The sequence below is a fragment of the Zalophus californianus genome, chromosome 16 (genome assembly GCF_009762305.2).
Source record: "Zalophus californianus isolate mZalCal1 chromosome 16, mZalCal1.pri.v2, whole genome shotgun sequence".
NCBI classification, from domain to species: domain Eukaryota; kingdom Metazoa; phylum Chordata; class Mammalia; order Carnivora; family Otariidae; genus Zalophus; species Zalophus californianus.
Window position 1 is genome coordinate 38,355,112 of NC_045610.1, and position 24,229 is coordinate 38,379,340.

At 58.3% G+C, this 24,229-nt stretch overlaps 1 protein-coding gene across 3 annotated transcripts; it reads left to right on the plus strand.

The window, feature by feature from the left end:
- The first annotated feature begins 1,844 nt into the window (after positions 1-1,844).
- On the plus strand, positions 1,845-24,088 carry MLLT6 (MLLT6, PHD finger containing). 3 transcript variants are annotated; one of them, XM_027624880.2, is made up of 20 exons: positions 1,845-2,293; positions 3,498-3,577; positions 4,052-4,106; positions 4,339-4,448; positions 5,381-5,484; positions 5,674-5,767; positions 8,056-8,217; positions 9,058-9,156; positions 11,526-11,664; positions 12,265-12,879; positions 13,347-13,534; positions 13,770-13,878; positions 15,059-15,125; positions 15,325-15,470; positions 15,999-16,196; positions 16,303-16,391; positions 17,496-17,845; positions 18,282-18,372; positions 19,308-19,658; positions 20,214-24,088. In XM_027624880.2, the coding sequence occupies exons 1-20, from the start codon at positions 2,185-2,187 to the stop codon at positions 20,253-20,255; spliced, it is 3,198 nt and encodes a 1,065-aa protein (XP_027480681.1). In that variant the 5' UTR covers positions 1,845-2,184; the 3' UTR covers positions 20,256-24,088. The 3 variants fall into 3 exon arrangements, with proteins under 3 accessions (XP_027480681.1, XP_027480679.2, XP_027480678.2); XM_027624878.2 differs by having other exon boundaries at positions 8,059-8,217; positions 11,526-11,754; XM_027624877.2 differs by having other exon boundaries at positions 1,846-2,293; positions 11,526-11,754.
- Positions 24,089-24,229: the final 141 nt, after the last annotated feature.

The window sequence follows — 24,229 nt, forward strand, 5'->3', positions numbered from 1 at the left end:
ATTTTCTTCAAGTTTTATTCTTGTCAGGAAAAGTAATTCGTTCGAAACTCCTGAGACTTCTCGTCTGTTTCTTAACTTTTCGTATGAGCGAAGTTCACAAAGCGGACCAAGATACGGGCACTTGGCAGTCCTCGCAGGGATCCCGGTCCTCTGGCCGGCACCGACAATCCCCGGGCTCTCGGCCCCCTCCCCCAGGCACGGAAGCCGCAGAGACAGGCCTCCTCCCCGCCGCGCCCGTTTAGACAGAGCTTCTACGTCCTGGCAGCCCTCCGGGATTCTCTGGTCCCTTGCCGGAGCGAGGGGAGCTGGAGGGCTGCAGTCCAGAGCTCAGCTTCCCCGACCTCCCCAAACGCCAGTGTCGCTGGGATTAGGGAGTAAATCCCTGACGCCAAAGACCAGGTCAAGGACAAGTTCTCCCCCGTCCTACTCCCCCCGCCCCGTGCTGGGCGGGGATTCACCCCCCCCTCCTTCCCGGATGAAAGGTACTAAATAGACGCGAAGGGAGGGGTGGCGGCGGGTCCCGGCCCCTTGATGTTCCGGTTGAACAGGTGCTGGTGAAAAGGAGGCGGTCCCGGCGGAAGAGTCGGCCAGGGGGGCAGTGCGCCGAGGGGGGGGGGCAGCCTCCTCCCACCCTCATAGTCCCCTTGCCGGTCTTCCCCTCTCCTCTCCCTCTGCCCCTCCCCCGCAGGAAGCGTTCCCGGGCGCGAGGTCTTTGAAGTGTCGCTGAAGCCCTCAGGGCTGCCTTCTCCCCTCCGCCACCCCACCTCCTGCTGAGGGAGTGTGACCTTTGGTCCCTGAGGGCGTCCGCCCCCCTTTAGGAAGAGGGGGTCAGATTGCGTTCCCCTGGCCCACTCCGGTCTTGGGATAAAGCCATCGGGCTGATGCCCCTCACTTCTTCCCAGACCCAATTTCAGGGTCTTTAGTCCTTTGGGGGTGCTGTGTGTGAGTTTATGTTCTGTGTTTGTGTGCGTGCCTAGAGGTCAAGTGTAACTGTGCTGTTTGCGGGCACTTCCGTAATCTTGGGTCTCTAACTGGCGTGGTTCTCTAAGCGTGCCTGCGGGGCCGGACCTGGGGTTTGTGTCTCTCTGGGAGAGTCAGGTGGTGTGGCTGGATGAGGCTGGGGGTGAGTTTGTGTCTGTGGGTGCCTCGGTGTGCCTCTAAGGGGTGCGAGTCCCTGTGCGCGCGCGTCTGAGTCTGTAAGCTGGATCGGAAGCTCCCTGAGGGCAGGAATCAGTACCTGTTTTGTTCACTGCTCTATCCCAGCGGGTGCACATAGTAAGCATTCAATAAATATTTGTGTAATGAACAAATGTCTGCATGTGAAAGTGTCTACCCTCCAGAGGGGCCTCCGAGGAAAGACCCCACGAGCGGCCACCCAAGGAGCACCCCCCCAGACACGGAAGGGCGAGCGGCCCACGTATCTCCCGTTTGTTCTAGCGCCCCTTCCTCTGATCTCCACCTCTGAGTTTCCTTGGAGTTGAAGAGCAGAGACGAAGACCTGGGCGGAGGGGCATGGAGAATTGGAGAACCGGGGCCGAGACGGAAGGGCAGGCGGAGGGAGAGCTCAGGAGCAACCACCGAGAGCCACCGAAAGAAAAAGAAAGGGAAAATACGCGCGGAGCGAGCGAGCGAAAAGCTCCCTACCAAGCCAGGCTTTGTTCCCTGAACCTAAGACTTTACCCGGCGGCGGGCGGCGGGCGGGCCGGGAGCGAGCGGAGGCGCGCGGCCATGGCTGCCGCGGCGGGGCAGGGGGGCCGGGGGGGCGGCGCGTGAGCGGGCGGCGCGGGGCGGGCGCGGGGCGGGCGGGCGCCCGCGATGTGCCACTCGGCGCCTCCCCCGCCGGGCCCGGGCTGTGCGGCGGCCGGGCGGCCCTGGTAGCTGGGCGCGCGGCGCGGAGGGGGCGAGCCCGGCGCGCGGGTCTTATTGTTGGGGGGGGGGGGGGCCCGTCGGGGCATGAGGGCGAGAGCACGGCGGGGGGGGCGGCCAGACAGAGCGAGCGAGGAGGAGGAGGAGGAGGACGCCGAGGAGGAGGAAGGAGAAGGCAAAGAAAAGAAGCGGCGGCGGCGGAGGAGGAGGAGGAGGGAGCGAGGAGGCGCGCGGCCCCCCGCTCCCTCCCTCCCCCCCTGACCCCCGACCCCCGCCGGCCGGCCCCCCGCCCCAGCCCCGGAGGGAGCTCATGGGAGTATGAAGGAGATGGTAGGAGGCTGCTGCGTATGTTCGGACGAGAGGGGCTGGGCCGAGAACCCGCTGGTCTACTGTGATGGGCACGCGTGCAGCGTGGCTGTCCACCAAGGTACGGGGGTGGCCCGCTGGGGGCGGCGGGACCCCGGGGGCGGCGCGCGCGGGGAGCCCCGGGGCCGCGCCCTCCGGAGACCTCCCGGGGCCCGGGCGCCCCTCCCCCACCCTACCTGAAGGGAAGGGAGGCGTCGGGGGGCTCCCCCCGCCCGGTCCTGGAGGACCGGGTCAGGCATTGTTTTCTTGCCTATTGTTCCAGTCCCGCGCCCCCCACCCCAAGTTGAGGGAGTTTGGGGACAGACTAGGGGGCAGTGAGTGCACTCTCCGCGCCCCACACCGCCAGTGTCGGGGCTGCTGGGGGAATGTTTACCTGCGAGGTGTCCCCTCCCGCCCGGTTATTTTGGTCCCGGCTCCCGGAGGGAGAGGTCAAGGGGGGGTCATCCCCCCCTCCCGCTTCCGGATACTGGGAGGAGCGGAATTGGGAAGGGAGGAGAAGGGTCCCAGGGGAGAGAGACTCCTAAAATCCTCCGGGAAGAGCTGTGGATAGGAGAGAGGTTGTGCAGGGGGCCGGGAATTGAGAAGAGGGAGGTTTGGAGTTTCCCCCAACAGCACATGGTTCGGGAGTTAACTCCTTGAGGAGTCTTGCCGAGGGCGCAGGCTGGCATCTCCCGCCTGTCTGGCACAGTCAGCTAACCCCCCCCCCCTTCCTGGGACAACCCTTAATGCTGTCTCTGTCCGGGCTTCCCGCCGCTCTCCTATTGGTTACCTGCACTGCACCTGCCCTTGGCCTTGACTTTTGACCTGTACCTATTATAATTAGAGGCTTAAGATAAGGTCCCTGGACCCCCTACTTCCCCACCTCTTCCCTTACTGGCCCTTTAAGAAATGCTCCCCCCATAGCAACAAAACGTGTTTGACTATCGTAAATGTTGTCCCTCTGGTTTTCTCTATTCTTGATGATGAAGACTGTTCCCAGGAAGGAGTTGGGAAACTGATCCAGAAAGAGCATGGGGTGGCGGTGGGGGTCTTTTAGAAGTTTAAAGTCAAGGACTCAGACTTCTCATCCCTGTTTGGAGTGCTTGGTTGTGTGGTTGAAGGCTGGCCATGTGCTGTTAGGCATTCCTTGTGATCCTGCTGTCTAGTGAGTGACTCTAGACAGGGGAGCAGCCCCACCTCCTTTAGAGTCACCCCCTTCCCCCAGTTGCTCTGAGAAAAGCCACTGCCGACAGATTTACTTGGTGATTCTTCTCCCCTACCCCCAGCTTGCTATGGCATCGTCCAGGTGCCAACGGGACCCTGGTTCTGCCGGAAATGTGAATCTCAGGAGCGAGCAGCCAGGGTGGTGAGTTTGAGACTCCCTCCCCGCTTCTGTACACCTGAGCATCTCCTCCCAGTTAAACTAGGGGAATCAGCCTCAGGCTGAGGCTAGGGCGGGACTGTCACATAGGACTTCCTGTTTCCTGCACATCTCTCACCAACCCATCTCTCCCTCAGCTTATCCTTTACTCTGCCCCACCCCCAGCCAGCACTGGGCCTTTTATTTTTGTTAGTTTTTTTGAACTTTTTATTATGGAAAGTTTCCAACATGTATAGAAGTAGAGGGAATACTATAATGAACTTCATGTCCCCATCGCTCGTCTCCGGCAATTACCACTCATAGCCAACCCGGTTTCTTCCATACCCCTGCCTATCCCCCATAGACCGCTCATTTCATCCTGGGGCCCTGTGAATGTGTTCAGGAAGGGCCCAGCTTAGCAGATCCCCCCACCCCCTTTTGGGAAGCCCCCCAAAATCCCTGTGCCCCTTGCATTGGCAGAGGTGTGAGCTGTGCCCACACAAAGACGGGGCATTGAAGAGGACTGATAATGGAGGTGAGGGGGGCCCTGAGCCCCAGAGCTCATCGGTCAAGGTCAGCAAGGCCCCCTGAGCAGGGTCTGGGAAGGCAGGAGTGGACTATTTTGGGGTGGCCAGGGTGGGGCTGGAGATTGGGTTTTCCTTCCCTTGCTGGCAATGGAATCTGATGGGAAGGCTGTGGAGGGGGGACCGTGTGCAGCTTGGGGTGGTGAGGGGCCAGGGTCTCAGGCTGTCCCCCCACCGCCCCAGGCTGGGCCCACGTGGTGTGCGCCCTCTACATCCCGGAGGTACAGTTCGCCAACGTGCTCACCATGGAACCCATCGTGCTGCAGTACGTGCCTCATGACCGCTTCAACAAGGTCAGTGGGCCCTGTCCGGCCCCGTACCAGCCAGCTGTCCTGGGGTCCCTCCAGCTCTCTCTCCATCCAGTGTAATCTGATTCTGTCCAGCCAAAGGGGGACTTAGGAGGTGGGTAGGCGCCTTCCCCTGCCAGGCACCTGCCTGTTGTGCTCTGGAACTCCTGGAGACGAGTAGGCTCCGTGGCAGTAGTAACGCTGGGTCGTGGACCTGAGCAAGCGCGTCACTTATTCATTCACTGAACACATTGTACAGGATGCCTACTATGTACCAGACTTGGGCCGAAGTACCAGGCGCACGGGGTCACTTACCAAAACAGATGTGTTCTCTGCCCCCATGGAACGCAAGCTTTTGTGTGGGAAGACTGTAAATATCAATAAACAGGCAAATAAAATAAATTCAGTTTGTGGTCAGTGCTGTGAAGAAAAGAAACAAGGTACAAAAATAAAGACTACCTCGTAGGGGGTCTGACGTTAGATAAAGTGGTCAAGGAAAAAGACATGTGGGCTGAGGCCAGCCTTGAGGAGGGTGGGGTTCCGGATCCAGGCAGAAGGAACAGCATGAGCAAAGGCCCAGGGGTGGGAATAAGCTGACTTTAAGCAAGGCAGACATAGTCCCTGGCCTTACAGGGCTCACCCTCCAAGCACTGCTGTCCAATACAGTAGCTACCAGCTACATGCAGCTATGTAAATTAAAATGAAATACGATTTAAAGTCCCAATTCCTCGGTCGCACTAGCCACATTTCAGGCGTTCAGTAGCCTGCGTGCTTTATGGCTTACCGTATTGGACAGCGCGGTATGGAAAATTCCCATCATCGCAGAAACTTCGATTGGATAGCGCTGGCCTAGGATCCCGGGGAGACGATAGAGCTGAGAAGGCCAAGGGATCCCTCGGGTAGAAGGGAGGAGGGGATGATTGTACCGTGTCCTGCAGACATGCTACATCTGTGAGGAGCAGGGCCGGGAGAGCAAGGCGGCCTCAGGAGCCTGCATGACCTGTAACCGCCACGGATGTCGGCAAGCTTTCCATGTCACCTGGTGAGACCCCTGCCTGTGCCACTCCCCCCCCCCCCAGGGTTCTCTGGAGTCCCTGGGCAGCTGGCCCAGCCCCCTTCGAGGCTTGCCACAGCCCACTGTCTTTTTGGTGGCGATAGCAATGACGGTGGGAAGAAGGTGGCCGGTCTGGTCTGCGGCCACACGCTTCTCAGGCTACCCTGTTTCACTTAGCGCCCAAATGGCAGGCCTGCTGTGTGAGGAAGAAGTGCTGGAGGTGGACAACGTCAAGTACTGTGGCTATTGCAAATACCACTTCAGCAAAATGGTGAGTCTTGTCCGCCGGGTGGTGAGTGGGTCAGTCAGTCCTGCTTTAAGGAGGGTATGGGCTCCAGGCCAGGCTGGAGCCAGGTGCTGGGAGGATGGAGATGGAGGGAGCCCAGGCCCTGCTGTGAGGAGCTGTGCCACTGGATAAGGAAGGGGTTGAGGTACAGCCCGTGGGAGGTGAATGAGGGCTGAGCCAGGTGGTCCGTCCCAGAAGACAGCTCAGACCCTGCCTGTCAGAGTCTGGGAGGCTTCGAGGAAGAGGCAGCATTTAAGCGCAAGTAGAAGCAATAAGAGCTGACATTTGTGGGGGTGACTTGCTCTGGCCTCTGTGCAAAGCTCTTTACATGTGTCATCTTATGTGGTCCTCCCCACATCCCTAAGAACTGGGTGTACAGTATTCCCCATGTTACAGATTAGTAAACCAAGACCCACCAAGGTCGTGTAACTTATCCCACAGCTGGTGTGCGGGATTTGGAACACAGAGTTTGATCGGAAAGCTCCTTGGGGACCTGCCAAGCAGAGACAGAAAGAAATGAGTCCTAGGTGGCGTGACTGGCATGGGCCAAGTCCTGAGGTGATAAAGAGAACTGGGGGACAGAACAGGGTGCTTGGGGAGAGTGAGGCAGGAGATGACCACAACGCCCAGGCAGGGCCAGAGCAGGGCTGGCCTCTGCCCTGGACTTCTGGGGCCCAAGAAGAGGCTGGAGGAGGGCTTCTATTCCATGGTTGTGGAGAGACCTGCATGCTCCAGAAACTCTGGAGGTGTCCTGAAGAGGGAGGCTGCAGCCTGACTGGGAATTCAGCTTGGACCTTAACCCCCACCCCCGCGCCCCGGGGCCACAGGCTTGTAAGCAGGAGGGTAACATGATCAGATTTATTTTTTAGGAAGATTACCCTGGCAGCCACTGTGAGGCTGGATCCCAAGGGCTGAGGCTGGAGGCTGGGAGACAGCTGCGAGAAGGGGGGCTGGCGGGATAAGGCTGGACTCTAGAACTGTTTCTAGGTAGACAGGCCTACATGTGCGGGTGGCTGAGAAGGAGGATTTGAGGGTGGGACAGAGGACCCAGGCTCTCAGTGCTTGGGCACCTGGGCCTGCTATGAACAGGGGGGTGCAGTGGGCTTCTGTAGGGTTGGCCTATGTCCTGTTCTGCCCTGGATAGTTCCAGTTTGTGCCTGTCACCCTGGTGTAATTAATAGTTCCCCCTTTTGTTTTCAAAAGTGTCCTGGTTTGGATCATAAATTATATGGTCACCTTGGTTTCAGGGTTTGATGACAACTTAGGACAAGGTAGGGAGCTCCGTGGGGCTAACAGGAGGGGCCACATGGGGGTATTCAGGTGTGGTGGCTGTTGCCCCTCCCCCCCCCAGCAGGGTGGTGGTAGCAGCCCCAAGGAGAGAAGGCTGGACTGGAATCCTCAGGTGCCCACCAGTATAGGGTGGGGCAAGGTGTGAGGGGGACCGAGAAGGGAAGAGTCTTGTGTTTGGAAAGGTAGGAGCGGTACCCACCACTGGGGAGCAACTGGGTTGGACGGGGCTTGAAATTAGTCCTTGGGTTTGGCAATTGAGAGGTAGTGGGTGACCTTAGAGGGGACACCTTCAAGTCTGGGACAGGTGAAGCTGTCAGGCAGGGGGCAGTCCTCAGCTGTAAAGGGAAGGAGGGGGCAGCCGCTGGCTGGATGGAGAGGCAGAACAAGGATCATTTGGGTTTTTGCTGTTGTGCATATTTACTTCCCTCTTCTTAAGGGCATCAGGTCCTTTGGGACAGAAGGACCCACTGTGGGTTTGATGGAGGGGGAGGGCCAGGATCAAGAGAGGGAAGGGCTGATGGCTGGAGCGAAGTATCTGGAAGGGGGCATGGGGCGGAGTGCAGGGGAGCAGGGACTGCCCAGGAGGGCCCCCATGCAGTCTCTACCCCAGCAAAGAGGTGGAACTGGGCTGTGGCTCAGGCTGCCTGAGATGGGCCAAGAGGCACCATGGAAAGATGTGGGCAGAAAATAAGAGACTCGGGCCCTTGTTCTACCTCCAGTGGTTCCTTGTTAGGGCCAAGACGCCTCTAGCTCTTCTGGGCCTCAGTTGCTGAATCTGTGCGTTGGATAAGCCAACTGGGGAAGCTCTAGGATTTGAGACTAGAGAATGCCTTCTGCTGAGCAAAGCATCATTGAAGACACAAGGTCCTTTTAGTGACAAGCAGGGTGGGAGGGACTGGCCCCCCGGATCGTTTGACTTCCAGGAATCTTGTCCTAACCTAGTGAAAGGAGGGTTTGGCAATTCCTCTCTCTTCTTTCCCCAGAAGACATCCCGGCATAGCAGCGGGGGAGGTGGAGGGGCCGGAGGAGGAAGTGGCACAGGGGGAGGTGGCAGTGGCTTTATCACTGGCCGGAGAAGCCGGTCAGCCTCTCCATCCACCCAGCAGGAGAAGCACCCTTCTCACCATGAAAGGGGCCAGAAGAAGGTAAATGTCTTCTCCCTTTTCTTCTCCTGCCCACACCCACAAACACATAACTCTTTCTTTTTTTTTTTTAATATTTTACTTATTTATTTGACAGATTGAGAGAGAGCACAAGTGGGGGGAGGGGGAAAGGGAGAAGGAGAAGCGGCTCATGACTTGAGCCGAAGGCAGACACTCAGCCGACTGAGCCCCCCAGGCGCCCCAACACATAACTCAGGAAACCACCACAAGGTGCCCCTGAGGCCTTGGGGCCTGCCCCCGTCCTTCCCATGAGGCCACTAAAGGCCAGGAGGGGACTGAGGAAGTGACACACGAGGGTCAGGGAGGGTAAGGTGAGGGCCCGGCTTCCCTGGAGCTCTGTGTGATTCCTCCACACCCTCCTCGTGACATGACAGTGTCTCCAAAGCCCTCAACACACGGCCCTGCATGTTTGCAGACACCTTCACAGTCTAGCCATGGGGCAGCCCCCTTGTCTCTGTCCCCTCGTGCTGTACATCCCAGGGTGCCTGGTTCCTATCCCAGCTGCATGCACAGCTCCAGGCCCCAGGTGGACACCCTCGCAGGTGCGGGCTCCTGTGTGTGGTACTCTGTGTCCCTGATGTGCTAATGGGACAGGCTATTTTTAGCAAGCAGTGAGGAGGAGGGGGAGGGGCCTTTGGCTCCCAGGGCAACCTGCCTGAGCCATTCTTGTCCAGCCTAAGTCTCCCAGTCTCTCCATAGGGGGAGATGATGCCCATAAAGCCCATCCCTGAGAGGGGACTATTCCCCCCATGCACATGGCATGTGTATCCTCAACCAGACTGTCCCCCCACAACCCAGATCTGGTCACTTCTGCCTCCCTAGAGTCGAAAGGACAAAGAACGCCTTAAACAGAAGCACAAGAAGCGGCCTGAGTCACCCCCCAGCATCCTCACCCCGCCTGTGGTCCCCACTGCTGACAAGGTACTGCTGCCCACACGCAGGGGAGCGGCCGAGGTAGGGGAGGGAGACAAGTTGCAAGGGGTAGGAGTGAGCCAGGGACTCTGGGCAGCCCCCAGCAGCTTCAGGTTACTGTGCCTCTGTTCCCCACCCCACCCCTCTCCACTCCCCCCTTCTACCCTATGCTCCTCAGCCCCACCAGTCACTGACCAACCAGGAGGGTCGGGGTGGGGTGGGGGTGCTGCCCTGCCTGCTGGCTGCCAGATGTTTACATCTGCCTCTGTCCAGACAGAGCGCGTCAGCACTGGGCTCTTGTCTGCGGGTTCAGTACTCAGGCTGGTTCTTCATGTTCTGGGGCCCATTTCCCCAGAGATAGGCAGAGAGGACCCATTCGCTCTCACCCCTCCCCCACGTCAGGACACTGCCCAGAGCCTGTCTCCCAACCAAAATCCCATGGTGGCATGGGCAGGCCTACGGACAGCACCCCGAAACCCCCACTCATCCCACCCTTCCCAGGCTTGGTATGTCGGGCCTGTCTCCAGAAATGGGCAACATCTGGAGGAACAGCCAGCAGGCCCTCCTAGGGGCTACAGAGTCTCTAATCCAAGCCAGAGCGCCCCTTCCTTCCCCCCACCGCCCACCCCCCACACCAAAGGAGCACCGGGGCCTGGAGAAACTGCTTCTTCCTGTCGCCGTTACTACCCCACTCACCTCCACCCACCTTAGGACGTTGGCAGAGCTCTGGGCATCTTAGCAGGAGGCTCGGGTATCGGGTTTCCAGGGTGATGTTGTGGCAACTGTCCCAGTAACCCTCTCCCCGCCTGCTTCCCAGGGTTCACCTGGAAAAGCTTGTCATTCATGCCCTCTGACCTTTCCCTGGGGCCTGCAGGCAGGTGGAAATAGGGCCAGAGATGTGGGAATTCCCAGGGGCCAGGTATCCTCTGGACATGTAGGAGACTTCTGCCCATCCCCCTCCACCCACCCCAGCATTTCAGCTACCCCTCCCCCTTGCCCCTCTCCTCCCTTGCTCTCAGAACCACATCTGGCTCCCTTCAGAACTCCAGCTGTTAAAAAGAACAAAGAGGAAGACAGAGACCAGGACTCCGCCCGGGGAAGGGCAGCACAGGGTGGCTGTCGTCCCCTGATCCGTCCTTCCTCTAGCATTTGTTCCGTCCCTGAATACCTGGTCTCCATCAGGAGGAAAAGCACCATCCCTGGCAGTAATACGAAGCCCTAACTCACTCACGCATCACATGCCAGGGTCCCTTCTCGAACAGGAGGATGGAAGGGGTCTGTGGGGATTAGCTCATTTAATCCTCAAAATAATCCAATGATTTTGGTATTTTTATTAACCCAGTCTAATAAATGAAGAAGCCGAGGCATAGAGAGATTAAGTAATTTACCTTAAAAGCACAAAGCTAGTAAGTGGGGGAGTGGAGATTTGAACACAGGCAGTCTGGCTTGTCAAGGCCCATACTTTTGCACGGGCCACTGTCTGTGTCTGCGGTATATTCAGAGCGGCTACCAGCGTCTGCCATTGTTGGCCCCACGCGTTGTATCTGGCTCTCTGTTCCTTGTGCCAGTTCCAAAGAGGCCTCGTTGGCCCTGTCAGGACTCTGAAGCTCAGCAAGGTTGAGAGGCCGCACAACATAACACAGCAGTAGATGGCAGAGCCCACCAGGCCCACAGCCTGCCCTGCCTGACCCCAGAGCCCATGCTGCCCTCCGGGGCGTGCTGGAGGCCTCCGATGTGGGGACTGGATATTCCAGTGCAGTGTGGCAACTGTTGACAAGGCTGATGTGAGGACACGGTGCCCTAGAACTAAGGACAGAGTGACTGGGTCCACCCCAGGGATCTAGGTGGTCTCATGGACTTCCAAGCTGGATTTGGAAGGATGAGAAGTTTCCCAGGAAGAGTAAGGAGAGGCTGTGCTGGCAGAGGCTTGGCACTACAAGCTCAGGTTGTCTAGGAAGGGCCCAGGGCGGCCCGGGGAGGGGGTGTCTGCCAGGTGGAAGGGTGGTGACTGGCGGGCTCAAGGATGGGGCCTGGGCAGTGCTCCCTCTGCCCTGCGCACGTCACGGCCAGCACAAGTCCAGCCTTCTGGGACCCACTAAGCATTTCTTCAGTGGATGACTGAACCGATGGGCACATCCGGACAGGCTCAGGGACTGTTGTCACTCTCCTCTGCCTCAGGCAAAGGACAGACAGACTCCCCTCTCCTCACACCCACCTCCCTGATCTGGGCTTCCCGCCCACAAGTCCTTCCCGAAGCCAACCTGGACTCTCCCCCTAGCGCCTGGGGCCCTGTGTCCCTGTGTCGTCCTGTCACACTGCCAGGTCCGGGTGAGCCCAGGGAACTGGCCTTGAGCCTTGCCCTCTCCTCCTTCCCTCAGGTCCCCTCCTCAGCTTCATCCTCCTCGCACCATGAGGCCAGCACTCAGGAGACCTCTGAGAGCAGCAGGGACTCGAAGGGGAAAAAGTCTTCCAGCCATAGCCTGAGTCACAAGGGGAAGAAACTGAGCAGTGGGAAAGGTGTGAGCAGTTTCACCTCCGCCTCCTCCTCCTCCTCCTCCTCCTCCTCCTCCTCTTCCTCCTCCTCTGGGGGGCCCTTCCAGCCTGCAGGTGAGTGTGGGCTTCCTGGAGGAAGCTGGGGGCGGGACAGCCTTCGGCCCAGAGCTTCTCTAGCCAGGGCCTCTGCGCACTGCTTTGCGTCTCATTTGCTTCTTAAATTGGTTAAAGATGGGGGCTCCCCACCAAGTGACTCCTCTCCGGACCCTCCCCTCAACCCCTCCTTCTCAGGCCCCCCACACACACCCCCCCCACTGCCGGGACAGTATTCATTATCCCCCGCACCTGGGCCATGAGGTGCCATTTTTAAAGTACCAACACTAATGATATCTTCTATAATCTCTCTAGTCCAGTGAGGTCAGCTGGGCAGGAGTTCTCTCTCCCCTTTATGGCACGTGGGAAAGCTGGGGTGGGGGACACTCATCCCAAGACACAGAGACAGAGGCAGAGCTGGGACAGGAACCCAGGCTTCCCCCCCACCACCAGAGCTCTCTCCAGCTAGTGCAGTTGGGTGGGGGGGTGGGATCTGGGGCCCAGCTGTAATTCTGTTTTCCCTCTGTGCAGTCTCGTCCCTGCAGAGCTCCCCTGACTTCTCGGCATTCCCCAAGCTGGAGCAGCCAGAGGAGGACAAGTACTCCAAGCCTGCAGCCCCTACCCCCTCAGCCCCTCCCTCTCCCTCAGCCCCCGAGCCCCCCAAAGCTGACCTCTTTGAGCAGAAGGTGGTCTTCTCTGGCTTCGGGCCCATCATGCGCTTCTCCACCACCACCTCCAGCTCAGGCCGGGCCAGGGCCCCGTCCCCTGGAGACTACAAGTCTCCTCACGTCTCGGGGTCCGGGGCCTCAGCAGGCACCCACAAGCGAATGCCCACACTGAGTGCCGCCCCTGTGCCTACGGAGGAGACCCCTGAGACAGGCCTGAAGGAGAAGAAGCACAAAGCTAGCAAGAGGAGCCGACATGGACCAGGTCGTCCCAAGGGCAGCCGGAACAAGGAGGGGGCTGGGGGCCCAGCTGCTCCCTCCCTGCCCAGTGCCCAGCTGGCTGGCTTTACTGCCACTGCTGCCTCGCCCTTCTCCGGAGGGTCCCTGGTCAGCTCTGGCCTGGGTGGTCTGGCCTCCCGCACCTTTGGGCCTTCAGGGAGCCTTCCCAGCCTGAGCCTGGAGTCCCCCCTGCTAGGGGCAGGTTAGTGACCCTTGGGCATCTCAGGGCCCAGCCAGTCTAGTGAGGGAACAGAGGCATAGGCATACAGTCAGAGGGAAATGGGATAGATGCTCCAAGGGACGGAGATAAAGGATGGAAGAGCCAGTCAGCTCTAAGACACTCCCCCGTTCCTGTCTTCTGCAGGGTCGTGGTGGGAGAGATTGGAGTAGACTGCCAGTAGGACTTACCTATTAGAAAAGCCTGGAATCCCCCTGGCCTGGGCAGGGCAGTCTAATAAGCAGGCATGTCAAGCAGATGTCACATAGGCAAGAAGTGACAGCTTTGCAGCAAGAGGGTTAGACTGATGTGATACTCCCCAGATCCGGGGGAGTATTATCCCTGGGGAGGGGCTGCCCCAGACACCTGACTGAGGAGGGGCCTGGGGTCTGGGGTGGGGTGGGGGGAGTGGTGACCCGAAGCTTCCCTCTGTGTCCTTCTTGTGCCTGTAGGCATCTACACCAGTAATAAGGACCCCATCTCCCATGGTGGCAGTGGTGGAATGCTGCGGGCTGTCTGCAGCACCCCCCTCTCCTCCAGCCTGCTGGGGCCCCCAGGGACCTCGGCCCTGCCCCGCCTCAGCCGCTCCCCATTCACCAGCACCCTCCCCTCCTCCTCTGCTTCTATCTCCACCACTCAGGTGAGGCCTTACCCCTGGGCTCCTTCATCCCTGGGCAGGTGGGGGACAGACAGGCTGCCTGGGACACCAGCTCTCCATGGGAGAGATGGAGAGATTGGGCTTGGTCGCCACCAGAATGTCTCCCTCTCTGGTCTTCTCCTCCCCAGCACACCTGATCCCCTCCCCCTCTACACACACAGTTGTGCCCTAGATCCAAGAATAACCACCAGGCTGGACTCTACCTCCTTTCCCTCAGGTGTTTTCTCTGGCTGGCTCTACCTTTAGCCTCCCTTCTACCCACATCTTTGGAACCCCCATGGGTGCCGTTAACCCCCTCCTCACCCAAGCCGAGAGCAGCCACACAGGTATGTGTCTCTGACCCCATTCCCTGTTCTTCCCAAAGACCTGAGGGGCACCCATCACCTGCATGTCACCCCAGACAGATGGGAGGACTTTCCGGCTGCCCCCTCCCTCTGGCCATTGCCCGCCCTGGAAAAAAAAAAAAATTCACACACAACAAACCAGGGTACACTTTCACGTTAACAAAACAAAACAAAACCGTGGAGAGACGGGACAGGACCGGCAGAATTACTGCTGCTCACAGAAGAAAAAGGCTTAATGGTTTGCTCAAAGCAGTTGAAGTAGAGAAAGGCAGAGCCAGAGCTCACATTCTGGTCCTGACTCCAATCCCAGTTCCCTGCCGGCCTCTTAGTCCTCGGGAAGGGACCTTTCGAATCCGCCAGCTGGGCAACCTGCGCTCCGGGTATTTCGGAGTTAAGGGGGAGGATCACAAGCGCCCCTCCCCCTCCCTGGAGAGTCAACCCAGCGCCAGAGAGCTGATTGGTGCAGAGACACCACCTGGCCGGTTAGGGGGCGGGGCTCACCTCCCGGCCGCCAGTTCAGGTAAACCTTCTTAAAGGGGCCGAATCCGATTCCAGAATTAATGATCTGACAGCGCAGGGTGACTACCTTTTCCAAAATCCAAATTGGAATTCCGTGGCCCAGCAAAAGATTTTGCAGTCTAACTTAGGAGTTTATGAATATGGGAAGTCGCACAAGACTAATTATAATAGCTGCAGTTATGAAGGGCTTGCTGCAGGACAGCTGACACTTCACATTTATTACCTTGTTTTTAATCCTCCTAACAGTCATTTTAGTGAGATTAGTTTCAAGCCCAAGGTCACATAGCAAGTATCAGGTCCAAGTTCAACTGAGGACTGTCCAGACCCTGAATTTCTATAACCCTGAATCCACCAGGAAAGAAATTGAGAGGTGGTTCTGAAAGAAGCCAGGCAGCGGCCGCCTTTCTGCCTAGAGAAAGGGAAAGAGACCAGATCCCATGGCTGTGCCTCCCGAGGGGCCAGGTTTCCAAGCCCGGGCTCCCAGCGCCTTACGAGCTAGAACTGCCAGTCTGGGGTTGGGGGAGATCCTGGGGGAAAGGGGTCTGCGGTAAAGTCCCAGATCCCGCACCCACTTCCCAGGCGGGGACCGTGAGGCCGACGGCACCCTTTCCCCGCTGATCCCTGCTCCCCTTCTCCTTCCAAGAGCCAGACCTGGAGGACTGCAGCTTCCGGTGTCGGGGGACCTCCCCCCAGGAGAGTCTGTCTTCCATGTGAGGGAGGGGGCGGCGGTTTGGGGGAGGGGCTGGGAGCGGGGCTGGGGGGACACTAGAGGGAGGAGGGGATGGACAGACGGGCGCCAGGAGAGGGTGGGGTCCAAGAGGGAACGACTGGAACCCCTGAGGGGGGAGGAGGGAGACAGGAGTAGGGACGTGAGGTAAGCCTGAGCCCGGTTTTCTCTTCCGACCCCAGGTCCCCCATCAGCAGCCTCCCTGCACTCTTTGACCAGACAGCGTCTGCACCCTGCGGGGGTGGCCAGTTAGACCCAGCGGCCCCCGGAACGACTAACATGGAGCAGCTGTTGGAGAAGCAGGGCGACGGCGAGGCCGGTGTCAACAGTGAGGAGGGGTGGGGCCGGGCTGGGAGACCTGCCCTAGGACCCCCAGACTCGGTCACCTTTCTCTCCGAGTTCCCCAAACTTCTTTAAGGTTCCGCCCCTTGGCCCCGCCCCAGCCTTAACTCTTGGCTACCCCGAGCCTTACATCTAACCTTTGCTAGGCCCGGCTGCTGGACACGCCACCTGTGCGCCAAGCCTTCGGCCTCCGCGGCCTTCTGGCCCTTACGTTACTAGGCTCCAACTTCCAACTTCCACCGGCCTCTAACTCTCCCAGTCAGGGCCTCGACCCCCAGCCTCAGGCCCCGCCCCCAGGCCTCACACCTCTGGCTGCCCCCGGGTCCCGCCTCTCCGAGCTCACCTGAGTCTCTTGCTATTGCTAGCAGGCGCCTTCTCTTTTAGGTCTGAGTCTGATTTCCTCCGCCAGGCCCCGCCCTCCAGGCCCCGCCTCCGGTTCTCTCGCCCCGCCCCCCGCCCTCGCCCCGCCTCTCCAGGCCTGCAGGGCTCAGGCGCTCTCACCCTCTCTCTGCAGTCGTGGAGATGCTGAAGGCACTGCACGCGCTGCAGAAGGAAAACCAGCGGCTTCAGGAACAGATCCTGAGCCTGACGGCCAAGAAGGAGCGGCTGCAGATTCTCAATGTGCAGCTTTCTGTGCCCTTCCCCGCCCTGCCTGCCGCCCTGCCTGCTGCCAACGGCCCAGTCCCTGGGCCCTATGGCCTGCCTCCCCAAGGTAAGGGGATTCCCACCGAGTCAGGGAGTGGGAGCCTCTGCCGGGCAGTCGGACGATCTGGCCCCGACTCCAGCCCTTGACCTTCTAACCTGATCCCCTCCCTCAGCTGGCAGCAGCGATTCCTTAAGCACCAGCAAGAGCCCCCCGGGGAAGAACAGTCTTGGCCTGGACAACTCTCTGTCCACGTCTTCCGAGGTGGGCGCTGCAGGGGGGAGGCAAGGGGTGGGCAGGAGGGGAAGCACCAGGGCTTTCCGGTCTCGTCTCCACCCTGCAGCCATTGGAGGCTGGGCAGTGAAGTGATTGGCTGAGCAATTGGTTGACCGATCCATTCCTTCCTTCATTAAATAATAATTATAGGTGCCTACTTAATACTAGGCACTGGCCAAGCAATCAATGAGCAAAACAGTCACAGCCCCGCTCCTGAGGATAGACTAGCGATCCAAGAAAATAACCATTACAAACCAGGAAAAGTGCGAAAATGGAAATATTTTAAGGGCTGTGAGGCAGAATCAGGGTAGGATTCTTCTGGAGTTAGGAGGTGGTTAGGGAAGGCCTCTTTGAGAAGTATTTGGGAGAGGTTTATTACAGCAACTGGCACCCAGTAATCCCCCTGTGATCGGCGGTGTTGGGGGGAGCAGTCTATCCTTAGGTTGTGGTTACTATTGAAATCAAACAAACGGGGTGGTGTATACTTGAGCAACAATAATCGTAGCCCTAACGAGTATTGATTGCACACTTGCCCTCTGAAATCATGTCCTGTGCTGAGATTTTCAAAGCATTGGTTTGTTTAGTCTTCCAATAACCTTATGGAACAGTACTACTATTTCCCTCATGTTATGAGTGAGGAAACTGAGACAGAGAAGCCAGTGAACTGTGGACACAGAATTTGAACCTGAGCCTTTCCCCTCCAGCTGCTCTTCTTCTGCCTGCAGAGTTACTTAGCCTGCTTAAGAATCAATGGCTTCACCCGTATGTGGGAATAAAGAGATAGTTTGGGGCAAGCAGTGAACCCTGGGTCTAGTTCACTAGATGGCCACCACCAACGTCACTGTTCATGATTAACAAGGAGTGCGAGGGGTGCTGGGCCCCCAGGAAGTGATCTGTAAACGCAATTTGTGAAGACTATTTGGATTCTTAGCTTTTATCCCTGGGTCTGGCTTCTTCCTCCTGGGTGGCTCTGCCTGGGTGAGGTGGGGTGACTGTGCTCTGTGAGAATGCTGGTGGGTGCTGGGCCGGGGGCCAGAAAGGTCACGCTGGCCCCCCGCCCCTCTGACCCCTCCCTTCCCCCTCCCTCCCCAGGACCCACACTCAGGCTGCCCCAGCCGCAGCAGCTCGTCGCTGTCCTTCCACAGCACGCCCCCACCGCTGCCCCTGCTCCAGCAGAGCCCCGCTACTCTGCCCCTGGCCCTGCCCGGGGCCCCTGCCCCGCTCCCGCCCCAGCCACAGAACGGGCTGGGCCGGGCACCGGGGGCAGCAGGGCTGGGGGCCATGCCCATGGCTGAGGGGCTGTTGGGAGGGCTGGCGGGCAGCGGGGCCCTGCCCCTCAATGGGCTCCTGGGGGGGTTGAATGGGGCTGCCGCCCCCAACCCTGCGGGCTTGAGCCAGGCTGGCGGGGCCCCCACGCTGCAGCTGCCAGGTTGTCTTAACAGGTGAGGGAGAGCTCAGCCTGGGGAAGGGAACGGGGAGGCTGGCTCTGGGAGGGACTCCCCCCAACACCCACAGCCCCCCAAAAGGAAGAATGTTCTTCCAGTCTTACAGGGCATAAAATCTAGTCACCTCTTGGCCCCAGATACTCCCTAGATGTTAGATGTGGGTGCCCTCTGGATGTGCTCTCCAGGGACAAAAGCATCGGTTTCTGTCTTGCACCCCCAGGCTTCATTTCCCTTCCGGGAAAGTTCTTCCATCGAACTTGTCTCCCTCCCAGTGGTCTCTGAGCTTGCTCTGTTTCTCTGTAGTCCTCTAAAACCGCACATCCCTGCCTTTCTCCACCTGGGCCTGAGGGAGTCTGGGAGCTTGGAGGGGCCGGGGTGGGGGAGGAGTGTCTCCCTGCCCCTTCCCACGGTCTGTGTTTGTCTCCTGCCTCAGCCTATCCGAGCAGCAGAGGCATGTCCTGCAGCAGCAAGAACAGCAACTGCAGCAGCTCCAGCAGCTCCTGGCCTCCCCGCAGCTGAGCCCGGTAATGCCCTCTCTTCCCAGGCAGCTGCAGCCCCGTGGGGAGGGCCCATGTCGGGGGCTGGGCAGGCACAGAACGGAGCGAGGGCCGCCCCACACTGGACCCTGTGGGGCAGAGGGGATAAGGTTGCTCTCAGGCCCTGGGCATTGCTGAAGGGGTGCTCATATCCTAGAGGGTGGTGAGCCCCCAGTTACTGAGCATTTCCAATCCCAGCCCCAAGGATCTTCAAGGGGAGCTGCAGGGTCTGCGGCTGAGCAGGTGGGCACCCTCTCAACCAGAGCAGCCCCTTTGGGTTCTGCGAAGGTTTCCTTTGGAGAAAAGGAGTTCTGCCTTTTAAAAAGGAGGGAATTGAAAAAACAGAAAACAATCATTTTCCTAGAAAGAAACACAAGAAACCAATTCAACTGGTTACCTATAGGGGCCAGATGGGAACAGGGGTAGGAGCAGAATTTCTTAAGGTAAACCTTGATATTGTTTTGGTGTTTGGAACACTGACAATGCCTTGTCTGTTCAAAGCAAAAATAAATGAATCTTAAAAGAAATAAAACAAAACAAAAAGAGGGGGAGTTGAATACTATTGACCTAGCCTAGTTCTTTCTCAACTTGGGGTCATACCACCCCTGGGGGCATTTGTGGTTGTCATAGCGACTGAGGAAGTGATACAGCGAGGGGGTGGGGTCAGGGCTGCCAGACATCCTCCAGCTCTGGGCCAGGGGTACCCCGGGGAGGGGTGCCCCAGGTCGACACTCAGGGCCCCAACCGCTTTCTTATCCAGATGGGGAGACTGAGGCCCCGAGTGGGGAGTTCGAGACAGGACCTTGACCGTCCCCCAGGTCTCCTTCCTCATGGCTCCAGTGAGATGGGATGGTGCCCCGGGCCAAGCAGGGCAAGCTGGCTCCGGGGACCACTGGCCCCTGAGCCGTCTGACCCCCTTGCAGGAACACCAGACTGTCGTCTACCAGATGATCCAGCAGATCCAGCAGAAGCGGGAGCTGCAGCGGCTGCAGATGGCCGGGGGCTCCCAGCTGCCCATGGCCAGCCTGCTGGCAGGAAGCTCCACCCCGCTGCTGTCTGCGGGCACCCCGGGCCTGCTGCCCGCTGCATCTGCCCCCGCCCTGCTGCCCGCCGGAGCCCTGGTGGCTCCCTCACTCGGCAACAACCCGAGTCTCATGGCTGCGGCGGCGGCGGCCGCGGCAGTGGCCGCGGCAGGCGGTCCTCCAGTCCTCACGGCCCAGACCAACCCCTTCCTCAGCCTGGCGGGGGCGGACGGCAGTGGCCCCAAAGGAGGGGTGAGTAGGGGGGCCCCGGGCCGGCCTGTCCGCCCTCACCTTCTCCGGGATGGGCAGAGGTGGAGCATGAGAAGGGGGACGGAAGTGACCCCTAGGTCAGCAAAGCGCCCTGCTCCAGGCCCCAGGGCCTCTGCTGGCTCCGCCAGAGACAGACTCCGAGCGTGGGCTTATAGCAAAAGGACCAGTTAGAAAATGGGGTTCTTCTGAGAAGACCATTTAGGAAAGTCCGTTTCCTCTCTGAGTGGACCAGTTAGAAAAAGAGAATGCTCTGGGTGGGCCCTCCGGAGAAAGGCCCTCCCTCCTTCCTCTGAGGGCATACTGTCAGAGCCCAGGGTGCTGGCCTTGCTTAGCTGGGTGCCCTAGTGCAGGGCACCTTGCCCTCCACCCCCACCCCCACCCAAACACTCGCCTTAGCCCAAGAGCCCAGGGCAGGGGCTTCAGCCGGGCTCCCTCACTCCGTCCTACAGCAGTGGTCTTACCCCAGGCCCCTGTTCACAACTGGGTGTTAGAACCAGACACCTCCTAAACCCCCAGCCTCCCTTCCTCTCTTTCCAGACCGCTGACAAAGGAACCTCAGCCAACCAGGAAAAAGGCTAAATCCACTCAGCCCCTCCTGACCCCCAGATGGAGGGGGCAGATCTTGGCCTGAGGGGCCCTACCTAGCCTGGAGCAGGCACCTGCACCCAGACACTGGAGAGCCCCAGCCCAGATCATGTGCTGAGGCCCAGGGAGTGTGGGGTGCTCCTGGTGCCGAGGACTGAGCCGGAGAGAGATGCCCCTTCCATTGGCCCTCTCCCTCCACACTGACCCCTTTGTGAGGGGCTCAGAGGGAGGACAGGCTTCAAGCCCACCTAGGAGCCCCCACTCTCAGCAATGTTTTGAGGTCCTCCAAGAGCCACGTGGGCCATGGTATAAGTGGGGGGTTGGTTGGACCCCCCACATAAAATGGATCAGCACTTGAGTGGGGAGAGGTGGGGGGACAGGCCCTGGGCCTGCCCGTGCGCGGAAATCTCTTACAAAAGAAGGGGTGGCCCTGCTTTACCTGCAGTTTCTTCCCAACTTGGGCAGATGGCAGAAGAGATCCCTTGGACTGTGTCTCCTTGGTCCCCTGCCCCTGCCCCCTAATGAGGGTTACAAGCTGAGCTTGTAAAAGCCCACAGATGAGGGAGCTGAGGAAGGGGCAAGACGGCACCAAACTAAGCCCACGCCTCCCCACCTCTCGGGAGCCCCCCGCCACCCGTGACGGTGATGGGATGGGGGAGGGCAGGGGGGGCGAGGCCCAACCCTCTTGGTGCCCTGCCCCTTGTTTGCACTATTGGATTTAGGAGTGCGGAGGGTGGGAAGATGGAGCTGCCTGACTCAGAGAGCGTGTGTGCCTGTGTGTGTGTGCATCTATGTGTGTGTGTGTGTGTGTGTGTGTCTGTCTGTCTGTCTGTCTGTCTGTCTCCCCCTGGACCTGGGGCAGCCGAGGGCAGGGATAGGAGCAGTGCTCAGATGAGGCAGCACCAGAAGGGGGCTCCCAGCTTTTGTTTGCACCCTCCCCACCTCACCAACTTTGGTCCCTTTCTGGGGCATGAATGGTTAACAAAAACCAGAACAGTACTCCAATATTGGAGAGTAACTGGGGGCTGGGGGCTTTGAATCAGGGTAATGTCCTGCCTTCCCTCCCCCAGACCCCCACATGGTCTCACTGCCCCCTTGGAGCCCCCCTTCCCCCACTGACAGTTGGTCCTGCTTCCCTGGCCCAGGGGGAGCCCCAGGGATCTGGGGGATGGGGCAAAGAGGGGGAGTAAAGTGCCACTTCCTTTGGTGAAAACCTCCCTCCCAGAATTAGCCAGCTTGCTTCCCCCCCCTGCACCCCACCCCCACCAACCAGGGGAGCCTTCAGCTCAAGCTGACCTGACAACTGTCCCTTCACCCACCAGCTATTTCCCCGGGGTGTAGGGGGCAATTCTCACCTTAAAGAGCCCCCACCTGCCCAGAGCCTTTGGTGACAAAGGCTGAGGGGCCGGTAGGGCAGCCAGGAGCGGGGCGAGGGTGAAGCCTGTATCTCTGTTTCAGTTGCACTGGGGTTGGAGCCAGGAGAAGGCGTTTCCAGCTTTCCCTGATGCTCGTGTCTCGTCAGTCTTTGCATGTGTGGATTTTTTGTGTGTGTTTCTGTTTGGGTTTTTGTTATTGTTGGTTTTTTTTTAAATAAAGAAAAGAAGATGTGTATATTTTTGGCAACGACAGAAACGTAGTGCAGATATATTTTTGCCTGTGCTGCTCAACTGGTTTTTTTCTGATACTGAAAATAATATTAATATTCCTGTTGATAAGACTTTGTAAGATGTTAGGGAGCTGATAAAGGAGGGGGTGGGTGGGAATCCTTCAGAGGCAATTTCTTAGGCACTTGCAAGGGCTTGGGGGTGGGGGGAAGGCAGTTGTGATGACCTCAGAAATACTTTTTATTAATGCTAAATATCAATTAGAAAGAAATGATAGGACTCAGCATTTTGTTCATCTTCATCTATTAAGCTCTCTAATTCCCTGCCCCCAAACCACTGAAAAGAAAAATAACCTTTAGAGGTTCTTAGAAGAGTTGCTCATTCACACTCACACCCTTGCCCAAGGCCGGCCCACTAGGAGCCCAAGTCAACTTCTGTTCTGGATAGTGAGGGAAGCCAAAACCTCTCTGAGCCCGCTGTGGCAGAGTGAGAGGTCCCTAGGATTTAGTGCACTGGAACCAAGACCTCCCCGCTCCCTCCCAGCACCCATGAGCCTGGGGTTCTCATCTCCAAGAGCCTATGTTTTTCCAGCTTTCCCCAGGCTGGGGTGCAGCCGTAGGTAGGTTAGGTTGGAAGAAGGGACCCAGGCTGAATATGGATTGCTGCTGTCCCTCAATTTGGGGCAGGGGGGCATGAGAGAGGTCGTGCATTTCCTTCTTCAGAGGGAGCTTTATAATAGGAAAGTTCTGGAGATCTTCAGGATCCCAATGCAGGGGGAATGGCTTTAGTGACCTCACCCTCCTTTTCCAGCCTCTGTCCCTTTTCTAGGACGAATTTGGATGGGGAGTGGGAAAAGACACAGATTCTCTCTGCCTAGCAGAGAGAAAGGATGTGGTTTGCAGGGCGGAAATGGAGTCTGAAAATGCATGAGAGGAGCTTCGTGTGTGATCACACTCAGCGTGGAGGTGTGAGGGGGTGTGCATGCTGAACCCCTGTCCGGCTTTGAGGTCACGACTGGTGCATGAGTGTCAGAGTTGGAAGGGACCTATCTTTAGGGGGGGTTGGAGCCAGTTCCTTGCTTCACGGGTGATAGCTCCAAGCCTAGGAGGGGCAGGGGCTTGGGGCAGAGCCAGGACCAGCCCTCAGGACCCTGGCCTCCTGGTCCTGGGCTCTCTCGCCCCCCACTGCACCACCTCCATGTGGCTGGCTGTCTGTCCCTGTGTGTGAGTGCTGGGCTGGGCCCTGGGGTGGGAGGGTATCTGTGTAGCACTGATTGTCTTAGCTCAGAGCTGATGGATCCTCTCCATAGACAATGACACTTTAAAGATTGCTTTTTTTTTTTTTTTTTTTAAGTTTTTCCTATTTGTGTGTGTCTTTCCCCTCAGGCTCCTGGGTCTACCGCTGCCTTCTGGTGCCCTAACCTTGAGGCTGAGAGCGCCCCACCCATTCCTGTTACTGAGTTCTAGGGAAGGGCTCCAGGGAAGGGCCTAGACAAATGAGGGGAGCCAGAGCCAGGGGCCAGCTCTGAGAAAGGGGGACCTCATGCTTCCCTTTCCTCGAACTGGAAATGCAGACAACTGTTCAAAGGCACGGGCTCCCCTTGCCAACCTCCAGCATCTTCCTTGGTGTGTGGTGGGCCCAAGTTAGGAGTAGGCGGCTTGCTCCCAATTCTCCTTAACTCAATGGGCAGAGGTGCCCAGACGGATTAAGGTCACTTCAGTGGGGAATCTGGAGGAAGTGGGGCGCAACACCCTGGCTCCTTCCAGTCACATCAATCCGGATTCAAAGTGTGTCCAGCTCCCGACCACTTTGACTTGATCTACTGAAAAGTTGGGGACTGGGGGGGTGCCTTCATTGCCCTTTGTTCATTTCCTCCAGCCCAACTTGGGACTCAGGTGGCAGGACTGGAGACCCAAACCCTGACTCCCAGCCCCGTTTTCCCCCTGTCCATCCCAGCCTGTCTCAATGTAGCAGACCCTTCCTAGGGGAGCAGGGAGGGGAAGCCAGAGTTGCAAACCCAGGGGCTCCTTTTACATTCTTTCTAGAACCTCCTTTATAGCCTCAGCCCAAAAGGCAATGCCCCCCTCCTCTCACTTCCAAGCCTGGAATTGTGCATAACCCGGATCTTGTATCTTTGTATAACGGATGTTATTTGTACGAAGGGCAGTTCATAAACAGCACTTGTTCTTTTAATAAAAGAATGTTTTACAAAAAAAAAAAAAATCCAAAGACCCCTGCTTTGTCTGGCTTTACTGAAGGGAAAGGGAGGGCAGTGCCAACGGTGGGAGCCTTGGGAGGGGATGAGGGGAGGGGTGGTCTGTTACACTTCTTTAAGCACTTAGAATAGTAGTTCACAGACCAGTA